Source organism: Harpia harpyja, chromosome 15 (genome assembly GCF_026419915.1).
Source record: "Harpia harpyja isolate bHarHar1 chromosome 15, bHarHar1 primary haplotype, whole genome shotgun sequence".
Classification (NCBI taxonomy): domain Eukaryota; kingdom Metazoa; phylum Chordata; class Aves; order Accipitriformes; family Accipitridae; genus Harpia; species Harpia harpyja.
The window spans coordinates 28,958,917-28,977,079 of record NC_068954.1 but is presented as its reverse complement, the minus strand read 5'-3'; the positions used below and the strand labels follow the sequence as shown (position 1 = coordinate 28,977,079).

The 18,163-nt window shown below is 49.1% G+C and overlaps 1 protein-coding gene and 1 pseudogene across 1 annotated transcript; both read right to left on the bottom strand.

Moving 5' to 3' along the window:
* Window positions 1-382: 382 nt before the first annotated feature.
* On the bottom strand, window positions 383-7,853 carry LOC128151717 (keratin, type II cytoskeletal 6C-like). Its single transcript, XM_052809342.1, has 9 exons — window positions 6,965-7,853; window positions 6,142-6,356; window positions 4,353-4,413; window positions 3,722-3,817; window positions 3,265-3,429; window positions 2,596-2,721; window positions 1,886-2,106; window positions 1,495-1,529; window positions 383-1,368 (listed from the first exon to the last, which is right to left on the bottom strand). Exons 1-9 carry the CDS (start codon window positions 7,547-7,549, stop codon window positions 1,070-1,072), a joined length of 1,803 nt encoding a protein of 600 aa, XP_052665302.1. The 5' UTR covers window positions 7,550-7,853; the 3' UTR covers window positions 383-1,069.
* Window positions 7,854-11,806: 3,953 nt separating this feature from the next.
* Window positions 11,807-17,793, bottom strand: LOC128151718 (keratin, type II cytoskeletal 5-like; annotated as a pseudogene).
* Window positions 17,794-18,163: the final 370 nt, after the last annotated feature.

Genomic DNA, 18,163 nt, shown 5'->3' with positions numbered 1-18,163 from the left:
CCTGGCTGAGCCATGCCCCACGAGGGCTAACTCATGAATCCCAGCTAAACCTTTGGGAATCACCTTCCTTTTCCCACTCGCCTGTGCTTTCTCACTACTACAGTGACGGGCAGAAAGGGCAGCTTTGTAGTTAACCACCGCAGGGGGATTCATCCAGCTTTTGGCTCAGCCCTGAGGCAGCTTTTCCTCCCCGTGCCTCAGTTCTCAATCCATCCCACCCTCCTCTCCACTCTCCCCAGCCTGTCCCAGAGCCTGAGTCCTAAAATTGAGTTTTGTTTCCTCAAGGCAACGATCCTTTCTCATGAACTACCTACAGAGAGTCCCCACTGCAGCTGGGGCACCGCATGTATCGATACCCAGATCAGCGGAGAAGAAAACCAAAAAGCAGCAGATTTTAAAAATGACAAATGCTCTTTATTGGACCATACAGTATGGTAGGCCTGGAAGTGGAGAGGCGGTAGCCGTGAGGACAAGGAGTTAGAAATCAGTGTGGCAATTCATATACACAAAAAGCAATAACCTTTCCCACAGGTGCCTGAGAAAACAGAAGGGGCTGGAAAAACTCTTTAGTTGCAGACAAAACATTTGGAGGTTGTAACGCGTGTTGCAGGCAGAGGCTTTTAGAGCATCTTGGAGCTATTTTCATTGCTGAGGACCCGGGACTGTGGTTTCACAAGGCTGTCGCCCTTGTTTTAGGAGGAATGAAGCGAATGTGCGTGGCCGAACGCGGCTATCCCCGTTCAGCAAAGTGCTTCCACTTCGCTTTAAACGTGTGACTCCAGGGGAAGAACAAGGACTGTGCTGAAAGAGGGCCACCACCGGGGTCCACGACGGCTCTCCAAAGCCCTGTCGGTGACCTGTTACAACCTATGCTTTAGCCAAAGGTGCTCCAGATTCTTGCGGTGGGGTCCTGGTCTCCCCCCGCTGCCCCAAAGGTGGAGGGTGAAGGACGGAGGAAGGAGAGGGTCTAGCGCAGCTATTTACACCATTGATTCGTAGGGCAGCACTTGCTTTCGGAAGGCAGGAAACACGCCGTCGTCCGCGTGGGGAGGCCCCCTGCTCACCATCCTTATCTGACGGTCTTTTTGGTAGTGGTGGTCTTGGAAACGATCCTCACGCTGCCTCCCGTGCTGGCACCAATACCTCGGCTGCTCCCGGAGCTGAAGGTGCTGCCCCCGCCGAAGCCTCCACTCCCACCTCCGAAGCCGCTGCTGCTGCTCATGCTGTAGCTGCCGCCGCCGCCGCCGCCGCTGCTTCCCATGCCAAGACCGCTTCCCATGCCGAGACCGCTTCCCACGCCGAGACCTCCGCCCATGCCCAGGCAGCTGCCGCCGCCGTAGCCCATCCCGCTCGAGCTGCTGACCACGGCTGCAGGGAGACACAACGCACACCCGCCTTAGGGTCCCGCCGGCTCCCCAGGGTGGGGGGACCTGCACCATCACCCCTGCAGCCGGGGCTGAGCGAGCAGGGGTGGAAGCCAGGGGAGATACTTACAGACGCTCACGGCTCCGACTCCCTCGCCGGCAAGCCTGTTGGGAAAGGGGAAAGTAAGCAATAATGCCAAAGCACAGACAAGAGAGAACATTAGCCGCTGGGGCCACCTAATTAGACTTTTGTGGCCTTCAGTAGGGACTGTGCTCTGGTGGGGTATGTCTGTATCACAGGTGAAAGGTGACAATGCTCATTTTTATTAGTGCATCAGACGCCAAGAGCTGGAGAAACTAATCTTTTCCTACAAAGCTCACAATTTAAACTATCCCTCTCTCTGCCCTTGTTTTACATCGCTTGGTGCTCCAGCCCCTTGGGGTGAGCTGTCTCTGTGAGCCCAGGGAGATGCGCCCTGCTCTCGAGAGCAGCGCGCAACGGTCCATGTGCTTGTCCCCACCTGCTCTCCTCGCCCTCCAGCAGCTTTCTGTAGGTCGCAATCTCGATGTCCAGGGCCAGCTTGACGTTCATGAGCTCCTGGTACTCGCGGAGCTGCCGGGCCAGGTCAGCCTTGGCTTTCTGCAGAGCATCTTCCAGCTCGGCCAGTTTGGCCTTGGCATCCTTGAGGGCCAGCTCCCCACGCTCCTCTGCCTCAGCGATGGCTGCTTGGAGGCTGGCACACTGAAAGTGAGGAAAACAGATAGTTGTTTAACTTGGGCTACTCCAGACTGCTCTCCTGAGTATCGCTATGGTACTGTAGATACTGGCTGGTGGCTCCCAGAATGGCACTGAGAGCTCCCGATGGGCCATTAGGAAGGTGTCGTAAGGTGGGTGACTGGGGAGCTGCAGCCATAATCCTGTCCCCCAAGAAAAGGGGAGACATCTACATCTCCTTGCTTTGCTACACACCTTTGCTGGGGTAGCTTAGTAGCACACAATTTGCTTCCCCAGCAAGAAAGCAGCTATCACAGCACATCCTTGCACTGAGGGACCGTTTCTGGTGAGCAAAGACACAGTTGGCCATTCCCTCTTTAATGCAGGGGGAAAGCTTGGCCTTCCAGCCCTGCTCCAATGCCGGGACCTGGCTCTTTCTGCTATGCCTGGCCACCATCACCTCCTGCCTGCCCTCCACCATACAGCAGCTGCTCTGCAGGAACATCCCCCTCCTACCTGTTTCTTCACGCTCTCGATCTCGTTCCGCAGCCTCTGGACCATCCGGTTGATCTCTGAAATTTCTATCTTGGTGTTACGGAGGTCGTCGCCATGCCGCCCGGCGGAGACCTGGAGTTCCTCGTACTTATAGGTAGAAAGGAGGAGAGCGCTGGTTAGGCACCACGGGGCTCAGGGAAGGGTGAGGGGACCTCGGGGCGCAAAGTGCGGGTCTGGATGCAGGTTAGGGTGGGGGACAACATTCCTCTGAGCAACCTGCCCATATAATAACAGCATTTGCCGTTAGTTATCAATATATGCTAGGGCAGCAGCTATTGCATTGCGTAGAGCACCTATGGGTTGTCACCTACTGTTAAGAACCTGGAAAGGAAAGAGGAGCGCTCTGTGTCTAAGGCCAGATCTACCAGTGACTCCTTGTGAGCCCAGGGTCAAGGCATTTGAGCATCTTGTTCCTTGGTTTCACCACAAGGAATATAAGGCTGGTCAAGTGTAGTGGGTCCACAGGTGGACAGTGGGGATCTGTGTGCAAGAGCCTCTTGCAGCATGCACAGAAAGATAAATTAATCTCTGGTGTAATGCTGTGATCCTTTCTGTGTTAGTCCTGCCTCCCAGCAGCTAGTGTGATGCCCCATGAATCACAGAAATTAGTCTGTCGTTCTGGTTACCCACCTTGTTTTGGTACCAAGCCTCAGCCTCAGCCCGGCTCCGGTTGGCGATGTCCTCGTACTGAGCTTTGACCTCTGCGATGATGCTGTTGAGGTCCAAGTTACGGTTGTTGTCCATGGACAGGACGACAGAGGTGTCGGATACTTGCTGCTGCATCTGGGACAATTCCTGCGGAAGATGGAAAAGATGAAGTTAACGGTCTGGTATCTGGGATGGAAACTATGCAGACGAGATGGCTTGGGAGCCCTTTCTGCCAAGCCATTTTCTTGCATTTTCCCCTGCTCTGTCTCTATCTACCCTTCTCTATCTTATGCCTGCATTATAATTTTAAAAAGGCAGTGACCACCTTCCCTTTTACTGCTGTACAGCACAAAGCGTGGTGGCTGGATCTTGAGAGCATGGAGAGCTGTACGGCAGGGAGCTGTGGAGGATGCTATTGCGGGGAGGACTGACTGCTTACCGCTTCGTAGAGAGCTCTCAGGAAGTTAATTTCATCTGCCAGCGCATCTGCTTTGGCCTGCAGCTCGACCTTGTTCATGTAAGCACCATCCACATCCTAAAGAAAAGAAAACCAAAGACTTCTGATGAAACCGCAGGCCAAAGGGGCTTCAGAACACCAGTGGGACCATCTTTCTGCTTCCAGGTCTGTAATTCTTTAGGCTTGTTTTTATATTGCTATAACCAAGGTGGGGTTTTTTTTCATGTAATGTTAGATGTTTACTGAGAGCCAGAACCAGGTTCTTGGGCAGAAGGCGAAGCTCTGACTCACAGGGATGTGACCAGAGACAGACTTGAACTGCGCCGCAAGAGGCCAGATGGTTTGCAACTGCAACTGAAGGAGCTTTCTTCAGAAAACAGGGCAGCTCCATTGGCATGGAGAAGGTTATGCCCATTTGTGGCCTCAGGAGGACCCAGCCCATATTCAGTCCATACCCATACTCAGCCCATTCGTGGCCTCAGGAGGACCCAGCCCAGGTCATAGCCTAACCCAGCTGTGAGGTTAGAGGACCCCAGCTCCCATCAGCTTTGCTTGAACTCTGTGCATGCCAAGTTAATTTCATTGTCCGTCCCATAACTCCCAGTTCACTCACCTTTTTGAGGACCACGAACTCATTCTCTGCACCAGTGCGCCGGTTGATCTCATCTTCATATCTGTTAGGATAAAAGAGTGAGAGGGTTTTGGTGGAAGTGAAGAGCAAAGCCAGCACGGGAAGCAGAGATGGGACCACTCCAGTCCCAAATCACTAGTTGTGGCTCACGGATATATTCTTTACTCCCACCCGTTTACAGTCCAGAGCAGATGCAGATCAAATGATTACTGACTCTGAACCGGCAAGACTCCATGGTGTGAGTAGTCCCAGCTAAAATTAATAGATTTTAATCACTGCGCTTAAAGTCAAGCTTATATATAAATGTGTGCAGGATCAGAGCCTGTTTCAGTAGGAAGCAGGAGCAGGTATTCTTGGTGACCTTTGCCCAAAGCAAAGTTATGCAAAAGGTTTTCAACGAAGCTGCATTGCAATGCCTACAAATATATAATAATGTAACAATTTGATATTTGATATTATAATAATGCTAATGGCTCTGAATAAGCCGCTGCAGCATTTAATTAAAAAAAAAGTCTGTGGTTCTTTAGCCATGGTTGTGCAAGAGCAGATCATTATGCCTCAGACTGTGTTTCTGTGGAACTTTTTATGGCTCTGAGCAATATCTTCTCATCAGATAATCAGGGCAGGGCTTAGCTAGAAAGTAGACAAAACATGTAGGCTCTTGAGGCAAAGACCTGGATTTTAAAGGCAGGTTCGTGCCAGTCCTCTAACTAATATTGGCAGAGATATCCCTGCAGATGGATCTCCGAGCGGTCATGGGAAGAGGTGGAAATAAGCCAGTGGACTGGGAACCAACTCTAGACTTGAAATAAAATGCATTCTCTTTCCCAGGCAGTAGCTCCAAAATCCAGACAATATCATTTGTCATTTTTGGCCTGATCAGTATTTCTAAAAGCCCATAATACATATCAAGATCTGAAATGCACCCAAGTACAACATAGCAGAAGCTATGTCAGTCCATCCTGTCAGCTCTAAGTGCCGTCTCCCTGTCCCCACCCCAAATCTGTCTCTTCACATGCTTAGCTATCTAATACAAACATATTTCAGGCCTCCAGGGTGTTTTTCTCAAATTTGCACTTGGCCAGATCTGGTTGAATAAGGGAGAGATTGTTCTCGCCAGACTACAGCCAACTAAAAATGAACGGCCTCGCCTAAAAAAACCACCTAAATGTCCCTTATAGTCAGCAGACGCTGACGAGCACATCCTTAAAATGATTCATCCCGCCTCCGCTGGACACTTTATCTCAGGATGGGATTAATTGCCTCCCCAGGAAAATCGTTTTCTTTGACAATGGTCAGAGAAAAGAGCTGAGCATCTTTCACGTGATGGGAGCTGAGCAAGGCCGAGCCCATGCAGGTCGCCTGGAGCCCTCTGGAAAGGCTGGGATTTCCTTTGCAAAAAGAGAAATGGGGGATTTTGGAGCTGGCAGTTTATAGCTATGTTTCATTCCCTTTTTTCATGTCCATTATACTCATGAGTTACGCGTTTTTCTGTCTCCAGGTGTATTATTTTGGGAGACTCAAGGGATCAGTCCGTGACCTCCGTTACACTGGAGCAGCTTTCCACGGGTGCATGAATTCTGTGCTAAACACTGCTCCTGCACCTGAGAAATCTGGCATAACTAGAGGTAATTCTGAGACCAAGTTTCGGTTTTGTATGTTCATTTTGCAATCTGGAAGAGGAACACAACGCGTGCACCAGCGAGCATGAGCCGCCTGCCCTGATTTTCCCGGCTGTTAATCATTTATGCTACAGAGCACGATTTCTTACTTGTTCTTAAAGTCTTCCACCATGTCCTGCATGTTCCTCAGTTCAGAGTCCAACCGTCCCCTCTCTCCCATAAGACTGTCTAGCTGCCGTCTGAGGTTGTTGATGTAGGCTTCAAAAAGGGGCTCAAGGGACTTTCTGGTGACTGTGTGACCTTGCTCTTGGAGGAGGCTCCACTTGGTCTCCAGCACTTTGTTCTGCTGCTCCAAAAAGCGCACCTGGGGAGAAACAAAAACGGCACATGCTGAAGCCTATGTGAACAATGCACAAAAAATCCTGCTGCCAGGAAAAGGAGGGATCATTCAACACAGAAAGAAAAGGTCAAGAGACGCTGGGACAGTCGGGGGGAAATTATTAGGATCTTCCTAATTCAGGGCACTGGATTCTCAAAAGTATCAAAAGCAGCTAAGATGTTTAGCGAGATTTTTCAAGAGATATTAAGCAGGCCAAACACCTGTATTTGCAACTTTAGGTGTTTCGCCCCCGCCTAGATGCTCAGCCCACCTTACTGGTTTAAACTGGTGTTATCCCCTTGAGTTGTGTAGAGCTTTGCCATTTTACAGCCAGCAGAAGATCCATCCAGCCCCTGGGATGTTTTTTACAGGGAGGAGGGAGATTTAGTTTTTCAATAAAATAAGGCACTGAAAAACTCATCCTTGCAAAGAGGAAACATAAGACAGTTCTTAGTTTTCAGCCAAACCCACGCTGTTTGTTGGCTGGGATTAGTCCAGGCAAGTCCCTCAATCCAAAGGAAGTTTCTTCCTGTTATTTTTTCCCAAGGCAACTGATAATATGCATGGCTTGATGCTTAAGACCAAACTCTCACCTTGTCAATGAAGGAGGCAAATTTGTTGTTCAGCGTCTTGATCTGCTCACGCTCCTGTGTTCGCACCTTCTGGATTTCAGGGTCGATATCCAGCTTGAGGGGTGCCAGGAGGCTCTGGTTGACAGTCACTTCATGGATGCCACCAGGTGGGCAAACAGGGAACCCGGGGCCACCTCGACCACCAAATCCAGGACCTCCCAGCCCAAATCCACTGCCCAGCCCATAGCCGCCACCACCACCAGCTCCTCCTAAGCCAAAACCAGCGCCTGCTCCACCACCATAGCCAAGACCAAAGCCAGCTCCTCCACCAAAGCCGTATCCACCACCGGCTCCACTCCGTAGACCTCCACCGACCGAGCTGTAGGAAATTCTTTTGCTTCCACCTAGGTTATAGAGACTTCTGCTGCCGAAGCCACCACCAGCTCCAAAGCCTCCTCCACCTCCGGCTCTTCCTCCTCCAACTCTGGAGACAGAGACGGAGCTAAAACTGCTTCTGGTACCACTGCCACCTCCTACGATAGCAGAGCCTGAGCTAAAGCCCCTCATGCCCCCTCCAGTAGATGATCTGAAAGAGATCCGACTCATGGTGGCTTGTTCAATTGGAAATGCAAAGAGCAGGAGAGGGGAAAAAAAAAAGGCTGGTGAATAAAAGCTGCGCGGCAGGAAAAGAGCAGAGGGCAACGGAGACAGAAACCCCTGTGATGGGAGAGCTTGGGAGCCTCCTCTTTTATCTGCTTGGAAAACTTGGCACGGGAATTCAGAACTTGACGTGCCTTGCAGCAACTTGCCTTGTCAAACACACCTAGGCTACGGCGAGGCGCTGAAAAATGCATTGTTTGCAGGCAAGAAAGTAACGGAGTGAGGGAGCTCCCCCCTCTACCAAAGCCTGCTGCTCTGAGTCATGAAATTAGAATTGAATGGGACGACGTGCTGAGGTCTGTGCTCAGGGGCAGGATGCAACACGATTCTCCCAAGACCCTGGGAGCCAGTTTTCCTTAGGCAAGCAAAGGACTCGCTCTCTTGAGTAAGGCTACTTGCACTAAAGCTTTTGCAAGGTGAAGTTTAGGGTTTAACACGTTGCAGAGCAAACAGGGCAATATAAATAGGGTCTTTTCCAAGGCTGCCAGCTCTGGGACTGGACATGCATGTCCTGTTGTCGGCTTGGGAAAGCTGGGGCTGAAGGTGGTTTTAACTTATCAGCGCAGCTCTTTTGATTTATTTTGGAAAAGGGATCTGAATGATCATGGGCTTGCAGAGATGAGCTGAGTGGAAGTTGTCTCGTGGCAGTATTTTCTGGGATCTTACCAAAAAAATTCTCCCCTTGTTGCAGGGGAAACTGAGAAATTAGTTAGCATGGCTAACAGCAAGTAAATCCCTTTTCCAAAATAACTTCAAATTACATTAAATAGTACTACAAGGCTTATAAAATAGTTATTAAAAAGTTGCTTGAAATGATTGCTCTTCTTTTGAATCTCCTTGTCAGGCTCAGGGTTCAAGAGCTCCCTGTGAAGTGGTATTTTTATCACTTTTTTCTACCCCCTGTATTTAATCAGTAGTTTCCACGTCATTGCTGGCTCTCCAAGACGTTCTATGAAGGGGAGTTCACCTCCTTTTCTTCCAGCTCCCGCCCAACCCCTTCTTCACTCGGCTGAGATCATTCAATTTGAAATTTTTTCTAAAATACCTTTTGCCTCTTGATCTTGGGCTCTTGGGTGAACCCTCGCCCAGGAGCTTCAATCCCCTTGCTGAGGCTGGGTCGTGCTTTAGGACAGCGTAAAGGCAGGAGAGCTGGGGACCTCTTCTCTTGTGTCCATGAAGAGCTGGACACGGGTTACAAGAGAAGATATCCCCTCCCTCCCACCCAAAATACTTCTGCAAACTGGATTCTGCCCAGCCGCATCCTTGTGCCGCGAGGGCTGCCCACCTTGGTCATGTTATGTGTCAGATAAAGTAATAGTGCAGGGCAGAGAGATGAAACCCCGAGCAGCTAAATCAAAAAGATTCTCGAAATCGGCTACGTGAGCAATAAGTACAGGAGCTTAATCCAAAATGAGCAGCTTAAGGGTATCTGCTGCATCTCATAGCTTGTTTCTGTTGATGTGTTTCCAACTGCCGTGTTCTCTGTCTGGGAACTTGAAAGAACCTGAGCAGAAGGGGGGTTTTTTTGTTTTGTTTTGTTTTTTATTGGTGGTTGTTTTTTTTTTTTTCATTGCAATCAGAAAAAGCCAGTGCTCACAACTATCATCTCCTGCAAGCAATCCTGTCGCTGCTCATTGCCAATAGCGTGCGTCACCCGCACCCGCAGCGCTTTCGGGCGAGCTATCGGGAAGCCGATCGTTGGACGGGCTGTTGCAAGGCACCCTCCCGCGGAAAGGGAGATGGCTGGGCGGTAGCAAGGGGGTGCTCTCGCCTCGGGAGTGGAGACGTGGGAACCTCCTGGGTGCTGGAAATGCAGAGTTTTGCAGGGAAAACTGCACCCACGCGCGCACGGCCAGAAGCAACGAACCCCCATTTCACAGGTGATGCATAGCAGCAGGTAACCTCAGTAATAGCACCACTGGGGTTATGCTGATACTGAAAATAAATAAATTCTGTTACAAGCATGGCAAATGTATGGAGATTTGCTTTCCTAAGCCTGCAGATGTGAATTGGCACATGTGTGCCGGATCCTGTGGATGGGGGCCAGGCAGGGAGCTTGTCTTTTGACTTCCAAAGAGCTATGCAAAGTCACACCTGGGAACCAGAGCACAGGCTGCAAATGTTTTAATTAAAGCAAAGAGAAAGGATTCATGTTGAAGGCAGTCATTACCTCCCAGCTCTTCTAGGAAAGCCTGTTGCTGCAGACAACGGTAATTAAGTGGAATACTACAAAGGATTTGGAAGAGTAAAGCAAATGATGGTTTAGGCACCAAAACAAGGGAAATTCTTGCAGAATCTCTCAGTCCCACACAGTTTCTTTGCTTGGCTTGTGTCGCTCACATACACCATCCTCCTGAGGCTGTCCAGGGCTGCAGGTGGGCTGCATTTGCCCCCTCAGGAAGATTGCCTGCAGAGAGAATGTCAGTTTGGGAGGCAGGATTTGTTCTAGAGGGGTTGCCTGGGGGGATGAGGGCACTGCTGGGGGTGGTGGGTGGGCTGCGGATGCAGAGCAAAGGGAGGAGGAATGGGGCCAGCGGAGATGTTTGCAGGAGCTCGGCTGCCTGTGAGCACCACTCTTGGACTGTTCTTTGCAGGTTTTTTCAGCACAGGCTGGAAGAAAGACATTCAAAACTTTTAAGGTTAGTTAAGGTTAGGTTGTCATTAGCTGTATTAATTCCTTACACCCATGCTGTGTAATTCAGTGTTTGCACAGGTGAGTACAGAAATCGAGGTGACTCAGAGTTTATTTTTAACCTTCACTAATTTTTGGCCTCTCTGTCTGCAACATCCTCTGCAACAGCAGGGACCAAGGAGCTGGGTTTTGTCCCCAGACTTTGGTCTTTCTTACTGCGGCTTCTTTGATTTTTCTGGGTGAAGGGAGAGTTGATGCTCCCGTGTTTCGGTGCATCTGGGTTTCAGTGAGGTTTTCCTGAAACGGTTGTGAGCGTCTCCTGTAAACCTGCTGGGCTGGCGTGTACTTGCTTGCTCCTTCCCATTTGCTGCACTGAGTTATGTAAAGCCGGGATGTTGAGCGGTCAGGGAAGAGCGAAGTGTCTGACTCTTTGAAATGCAATAAGGTGTGAGTGTTTGTCTGAGGGGTTTTTTTCCCCTTTTTTCTTCTTTATTCTCCTTTTGCAATGACGGCCGACCAAAATACCTGCATCGGTTGGAGAGTTGCTGTGCTCCAGCTCACCAAAACCTATCCTCTAATCTAGATCATCCTGATAAAATCCTCCCCCAGAGCCCTGTATATGCTTCGTTTTGCTACGACTTTTTAAGAAAGCAAAAATTAAATACTGGGGGTTTTCCCAAGCTAGCAGAGCTGTGCAAAACCTTCCCTTCCACGGAAGAAAGGCTTTTGGATTAACCCCAATCATATGTTAAGAAATGAAGGGTGATTAATTTTTTTGTCACTTAATGGATAAATCCCCACCCGCCACCTCCTCCTCCTCTTTTCTCGATTCTTCAATTTGTTTTGGGACAACTGATTTCAAGCTTTTCATTATAATTTTATCAGAATTTTGAAACTTTTCCCCCAAAGTAAAGCAAAGGCCCCCTCCAGCTCACTCTGCTGAAGGTTGGAATGTTTTGTGCTACTGGTTCTGTTTCAGAATAAAAAGATGTAGGAGCAAGTAAATTACAATCCGGTTTTATTGGACATATTCCAAAAAGAGAGAGGAAGGAAAACACAGCATCATATCACTATCACTGAAGTATAAAAAGCTGCAATTTTTTTTTTTAATGGTATTTTCACAAAAATAAAAAGATGTGGTGGAAGGCTAAAGGGGTAAATTCCATCAGAAAGGGGAAGGTAGATTTTGGGCACTGGTGTGCCTTTGGGCTCCTGCTCCCAATTGCCTCATTTCCCATGCGCTGGGCTGAAACCTGACTGTACTTTTCAGTTTACCAAATGTCTTTCTTTTGGCAGAGAAACCCACACATAGTGGAAATGCTGAAATACCCGCAGGAACAGTGTGGACATGGCCCTTCAGACAGTTTTTTCAGTGTAATTTTCACTGTCTCAGACTTTCACCTCAACTGCTGCTATCAAGACAGTGGGGAAAGTCAGCGAGACTTGGACTGTTGGATTATTTGGGCATTTTTTTAGACCATTCCAATAAAACCTAGCATGAGACAGGACAGAAACCCAATTTAACTGCAAATGCTGATCTTGCTTTTGAAGAACTCTCTGGCTCAGTTATTATTTAGAATTTAAAAATCCTATAATTTAGAAAACAAGTCCTTTTCCATATGCTTTGGATCAGTCACTGATAGCTCCTCTGACAAAATACACCCACAAGATTATGGTAAGGTGCCGCTTTGGGCAAACTTTCATTTAAGAAGAGAAAGGACAGGAACGGGAGAGTAGTTTGGGCTTCCTTTTAGATAAGCTTGTTGCAAGTTGAATCCGCATCGCTGTGGGTGGTACTTTTCAGATGGAGGTATCTCAGATTGCTTTCCTAATATTATGCTCTGAACCACTGGCCAGGCTTGTGTGCCTGAATTCACATAGCTGCAATGCTCAGCACATCTGGAAGAAACGTGTTTTTCGAAGCTTGGCTGTGAATGGGGAAAAGAGGGATTTTCCATCGCACTTGAGTGACTCAGAAATTACTCCTAACGGGCTCTGCGGTCCCATAATAAGGGATATTTTAGGAGGGGCCCCACGCTTGCAAACCACTGCCTGGGATCTTTCAGCAACCTCCTGGGGTATTTCTACATAGCAGAAAAATAACCCACATCTCTGATAAAGATGAGTTGCTTAACTTGAAGGAGTGAGTTTGGTTCATCCCAGCAGTGAAGGCAAAGCAGGCTGAGCTGAAGCCAAGTTCCCAGCCCATCCCTGGGCTTCTGTGGGCCAGAACTGAGCTAAAAACCCAAGTTATTGCGTCTTCACTGCTATTTGATCTGTCTCAGCTGATGACTGTCAGCTAGCCACAATTACAAACAAGCTGCTCAGCCTCATTAAAAGCACACAACAACAACAAAAAAAACAATTTCCCATTCAGAAATTCACTTAGGCCCATGTTTTCCTTTTAATCCTGTTTCAGGTACTTTGAGAGAGCTGGTTAACCCGTGCTCCGATGCTTTTCTTGAACTGTGATCCAAATGCTTAAGAAATACGGTGCGAAGAGCCGGGACAGAGGTGGGTGGAGGGAATGGTGGTGTGCAGGAAGGATACAGGAGTAATGCAGGAGCAATGTGGGAGCAGTGGTTTTGGGGAGGGTCTGGTGTTGGTTTTACTCGGGCTGTGTAGCATTCTTCAGGCTTTGGCTTTTTATGCTCTTTTTGCTGGAGGAGGTTTTGGAGACTATTTTCACACCTGGGTTGGTGCCCTTTGCACTTCCAGAGCTGAAATTCCCTCCGCCAGTGCTCAGACTGCTGCTGCCACCACCTCCGTAGCCAAGACCACTTGCAATGCCGAGACCACTGCCTCCTCCAAATCCAGCTCCGAGACCACCACCACCACCACCCCCCAGGCCGAGTCCTCCTCCGCTTCCAAAGCTGTAGCTTCCACTGCTGCCGCCGCCACCTCCAAGACCAAAACCGCTTCCACCACCTCCTCCAAGACCAAAACCGCTTCCACCACCTCCTCCAAGACTGAAACTGCTTCCGCCGCCTCCTCCGCTTAGGCTCAGTCCACCAAATCCTCCTCCTAACCCAGCTCCACCAGCCATGCCAGAGCTGGAGCTGATGACAGCTGCAAGAAAAAGTAACCAGAGGGTTGGACATCTGCTTGGCAGTCGCCCAGTTCCAGAAAGAACCATCATCAGGACCTTGACCCACAGGACTTGAACCCAACTTCTGTTCTCTGTGCAAGCCACTAATGCTGTTGGAGGGCTCTGAATGTCTTGTACTGGGCAAAACCTCACTTTTCCCGAGGTTGCTCAGAGCCTCTGCTCCCACTGGGCGCAAAGCAAGACAAACACTGTGATACTTACAGTAGCTGATGGGGTTCAGTCCCTCTCCGCTCAGCCTGTTGGAGACCAGATAAAGGGGAGGTTAGAGCACAATGAAGGAGGCAGGCAGGGGGACCAATTGCTGGACAAAGCAATAGTCGCTATTATTCCTGCAGGGATTTTGCTCCCACCTGCTCTCCTCTCCCTCCAGCAGCTTTCTGTAGGTCGCGATCTCGATGTCCAGGGCGAGCTTGACGTTCATGAGCTCCTGGTACTCGCGGAGCTGCCGAGCCATGTCAGCTTTGGCTTTCTGCAGGGCATCTTCCAGGTCAATCATCTTTGCCTTGGCATCTTTGAGGGCCAGCTCCCCACGCTCCTCGGAGTCTCCAATGGCTGTCTGCAGGGTGGCACACTGCAAGAGGAGGGATTGGGACTCCTAAATGCTGCTTTTCTTTTTGGGTAAGAGTGACCCAAGGAAGAAAATCATTCTGGTTGGGGTGTTAATGAAAAAAGTTATGACCGAGGTCGTTCATCCATAGCTAATGTTGCTGGAGTTGAAATGCCAGCCTGGCAAGAATAATTTAATACGTGTTACAGCATGGTACCATTTCAGGAGGCAATTCAACACATTTAATGAGGCACATCGTACTCTGTGCTAATGTCCCCAGTCAGCAAAGCAGAACTGCAGTGCTAAGGGACTACAGAACAGGGCTCCGTGGGCTCCTTTTGCCATTCCTACCTGGTTCCTCATGTTCTCTATCTCTGACCGGATCCTCTGGATCAGCCGGTTGAGCTCAGAGATTTCCCCCTTTGTGTTGCGCAGGTCGTCCCCATGCTTCCCAGCCGTGGCCTGAAGCTCCTCGAACTGAGGTTCAGAAGGAAGAGTAAACAGTCTGAGATGTCCAGGTGGACAAGATGTGGCTCAAACAGCCTCATATAGGGACAGCATACAGGAAAAATTCCCCAGAAATGTGTCCATGGCATCTATAGGTCTGTTCACCTTGGTTTGGTACCAAGCCTCTGCCTCGGCCCGGCTCCTGTTAGCAATGTCTTCATACTGAGCTTTGACTTCAGTTATGATGCTGCTGAGGTCCAGGTCCCGGTTGTTGTCCATTGACAGAATGACAGCGGTGTCGGACACTTGTGCACTGAGCTGAGCCAGCTCCTGCGAGGAAGCATACAGGATCTCGGCCAGCTGCACTTACCTTTTCAAATGCCGTGAATGATGGCAGTCACTGTCCAGGGGGTGACAACAGGGCAGAAATCAGGGGAGGAGGGTGTCTGTACCGCATCATAGAGGGCTCGGAGGAAACTGAGTTCATCAGTCAGAGCATCCACCTTGGCCTCCAGCTCCACCTTATTCATGTAAGCAGCATCCACGTCCTGGAAAAGAGCAACCGTGGGGACATCTGCAGCTCCTGGCACCTCTTTTTTAGCTCAGCCAAGAACTGGCCAAACCTGGAGATGAGGCTGCCCCTTTCACAGCTGCAGTGGTGCTGCCTGACTGGAGCAGCTGTGCTGGGCACATCCCCCTGGAAGAGCACCAAAAGGACATCTCTTGGCCAAAAGAAGTGCTGTATGTAACTTAGTGGATAAGGAGGGGGTGCAGGCCATTTGGCCTTGGTTCCTGGGGTTCCTGGCACTACTGACCATCTTTGTTTCTACATGGTCTGTTTTTCCCAGGCAAGCATGTGTGTCTGTTGTGGGACAGGAGTGGGACAAGAATTTACTTCCATCCTCCAAGCCTCTCCATTCCTTTCCCCCAAAACCACAATCCAAATGGCAGCTTTTAAAGGATGAGGATGCAGCTCCATGAGATCTCCTATCCTTTAGGACATTCCCAGCCTGTGCAATGGTTAGGGTTAGCTCAGCATCCGTAACACCTCCTGTCTCACCCACCTTCTTCAGCACCACAAATTCATTCTCCGCTGCTGTGCGTCGGTTGATTTCCTCTTCATATCTGTAGGGATAAAGGGAAAGACATGCTGGATCATACCTCAGTAAGCAGAAAAGTTGTACAGGTAGGACTGCAAGGTTACCTGGGCTGGGTATGGCATTTCCAAAACAATCTCCTGGAAACTGCCTAGCTCGAATTTGTGAGAATCTCATTTCTCAAAGGGTTTAAATGTAATTTTGACATAATGCAGATGGAACAAGGAGCGTAAAGCTGGTTTAGATGATTTTCCTTTGCAAGCATCATCACAAGTTGTTATGTCCTGGCTGAATCTGCATTTTCCAATTGGAAAAATGTCAATGGACTACCTTTCTGCTGCTGTCAAGGAAGACAGGGGTTCTGCGGGGACAGATACCTCACAGGCTAGATGTTTGACTTTCAGAAAGCTAAATTTAAGTGAGATTAATCCTACTGCCTAACGCTAAGCTGAACCGTTTGCATCCTGCTTCACCCCAGGGAACCTGGATGTGCTGCTAACAGGCACTCACTTGTTCTTGAAATCCTCAACGAGGTCTTGCATGTTCTTCAGCTCCCCGTCCATGCGTCCTCTCTCATTGAGCAGGTTGGCCAGCTGCCGTTTCAAGTTGTTGATGTAAGCCTCAAAGAGTGGGTCCAGGTTGTTTTTGCCTGAGTTGTTTTTTTGACCCTGGTCCTGCAGGAGGGTCCATTTGGTCTCAAGAACCTTGTTCTGCTGCTCCAGGAAGCGAACCTGAGCATTTGGAAGCAAAAGAAGCTTAGCAGAAGATACCTGGGAGCATGCTGATGGCCAATAATCAGTAACTGGGACTGAAGCGTAGCACAAACCAGGGAAATCCCAAACCAAGAGTATTAAATCCAGTGGTGAATATCCTCCAGATTATCTAGGGCAATGTTAGCTCACCCAGTAGTTAAGCAAATCTGCCCTCAGTGGACAGTTCTCTTTAGAGTCAATTTAATTTAGCAAGCCAATGAGCAATCATTAGAAAATGTGGGTTCAGCTCTTTCATCACTTGCTTTCTTTAACATCCTTTGGTTTTTCTTTCTTTGTAAGAGATATTTATCTTCCTTCATTAAAGCTAAGATCTGAGTACTACAGGTTAAAAGACAAGTACTTAATTATCTTTCCTTTTGCTCATGTATACTACATATTTACCCAAGTAAAAGCCAAGGAAGGACTTAAGTTGAGTCAATATACAGAGGACTTTAGCTTGCAGGCAATACAGCAATAAGGACTAACGTGTCTGCTGTGATTCCCCACAGAGAGAGCTGGGTTAAGCAGCTAGATCTGGACTTGAAACTGGCTTACTCCATTTAAACTAATATATCTTATTTCTCAGGCACAAAACCTGGATCTAATCCTCTTATTACTAGTTTCTAGTCTAGTTTTCTGCCTTGTAACTGTTTAGGAGAATGTTCTTTTTTGATTACTTTAATGAAGACATGCAGATAGGAAATATGCAATAGGCTGTAGATCTATGAAGTCATATTTTTGTAGCTACAAGACTGTCTCGCTCCCTCTCTGTCATGATTCCACAGCACTTGATAAAGTCTCACCTTGTCAATGAAAGAAGCAAACTTGTTGTTGAGAGTCTTGATTTGCTCCTTCTCATCTTTTCGCACCTGATGGATGTTTGGATCTATCTCCAGGTTCAGCGGTGCCAGGAGGCTCTGGTTGACAGTCACTTCTTGGATTGTACCGACTCCAGCTGGGCCACCACCAAATCCCGCTGGGTTCCTGCCACCACCCAGCCCTCCACTGAATCCTCCCAGCCCCCCTACTCCACCAAAGCCAAACCCTCCACCACCTCCCTGTCCACCGCCAAAGCCAAGTCCACCAGCACCTCCACCAAAGCCATATCCACCACCTCCACCACCAAGACCAAGTCCAAGACAGCCACCAGCTCCACCACCACCAAGTCCACAGCCACCACCACCGCTGCCTCCCAGGCCAGAGCCACCACCAGCTCCGCTCCCGAAAGCAGCTCGGAAGCTGCTTCCAACACCGATGGATATCCTCTTGCTACCACCAAGGTTGTAGAGGCTTCTGCTGCCAAAACCGCCGCCGCCACCACCACCTCCTCCGATGAGCCTTCCAAAACCACCTCCACCTCCTCCAGATCGTGCCACAGACATCGAACTAAAGCCAGCCCTGTTGCCACTTGGAATAATAGCTGAAGCAGTGCTGTAAGATCTGCCTCCACCTCCCGCTCTCATGCTGTAAGTTTGCCGGTTCATTGCAGCAGGAGATAACAGCCCGGCACTGGGGAGAAGCAGCAAACTGAGAGAGTGCAGCTCTCTGATGGAAGGGAGTGCAAGATGCCCTTTTTATCCCTCTGGGGATCTGGGCTTGGTTGCATGGAAGTCCAGTGATCAATTTAGTGCCTTCATGGTTTTGACGTGCCAGGCAGCCACCTGTCTTATTGAAACTTGTTGAACACTGATTGCACTCCAACACACCTATTGGAGCTGGTGCGAATCTGCTCAGCTAGAAGAGTTATCTAAGTCCCTGATTTTTGGCAGGGAGAGCTCAGCCTTAGTCCAAAGCCTCTGTATGCTTGCAGAGAGATGTATTATTTTATTTCCTAGCTGCAAAGCAAAAGAAAAGAAATTTAAAAGGGTGAAAAAAGAGAAATAGCTACCTGGATACACTTAACAGTACTTATAAGATGCAGTAGATCAGCATAGAACTTAGTGGAGAGTCCTCTGAATTAATTTGAGTGAAAGGCA

Excerpts from the sequence above, each read along its gene's own strand:
- LOC128151717 (XM_052809342.1), bottom strand. The coding sequence starts at position 7,549 with ATGAGTCGGATCTCTTTCAGATCATCTACTGGAGGGGGCATGAGGGGC. Across the intron at positions 2,107-2,595 it reads TCGAGAGCGTGAAGAAACAG|TGTGCCAGCCTCCAAGCAGC; the intron begins GTAGGAGGGGGA and ends CCTCACTTTCAG. Across the intron at positions 1,369-1,494 it reads AGTCGGAGCCGTGAGCGTCT|CCGTGGTCAGCAGCTCGAGC; the intron begins GTAAGTATCTCC and ends GTCTCCCTGCAG.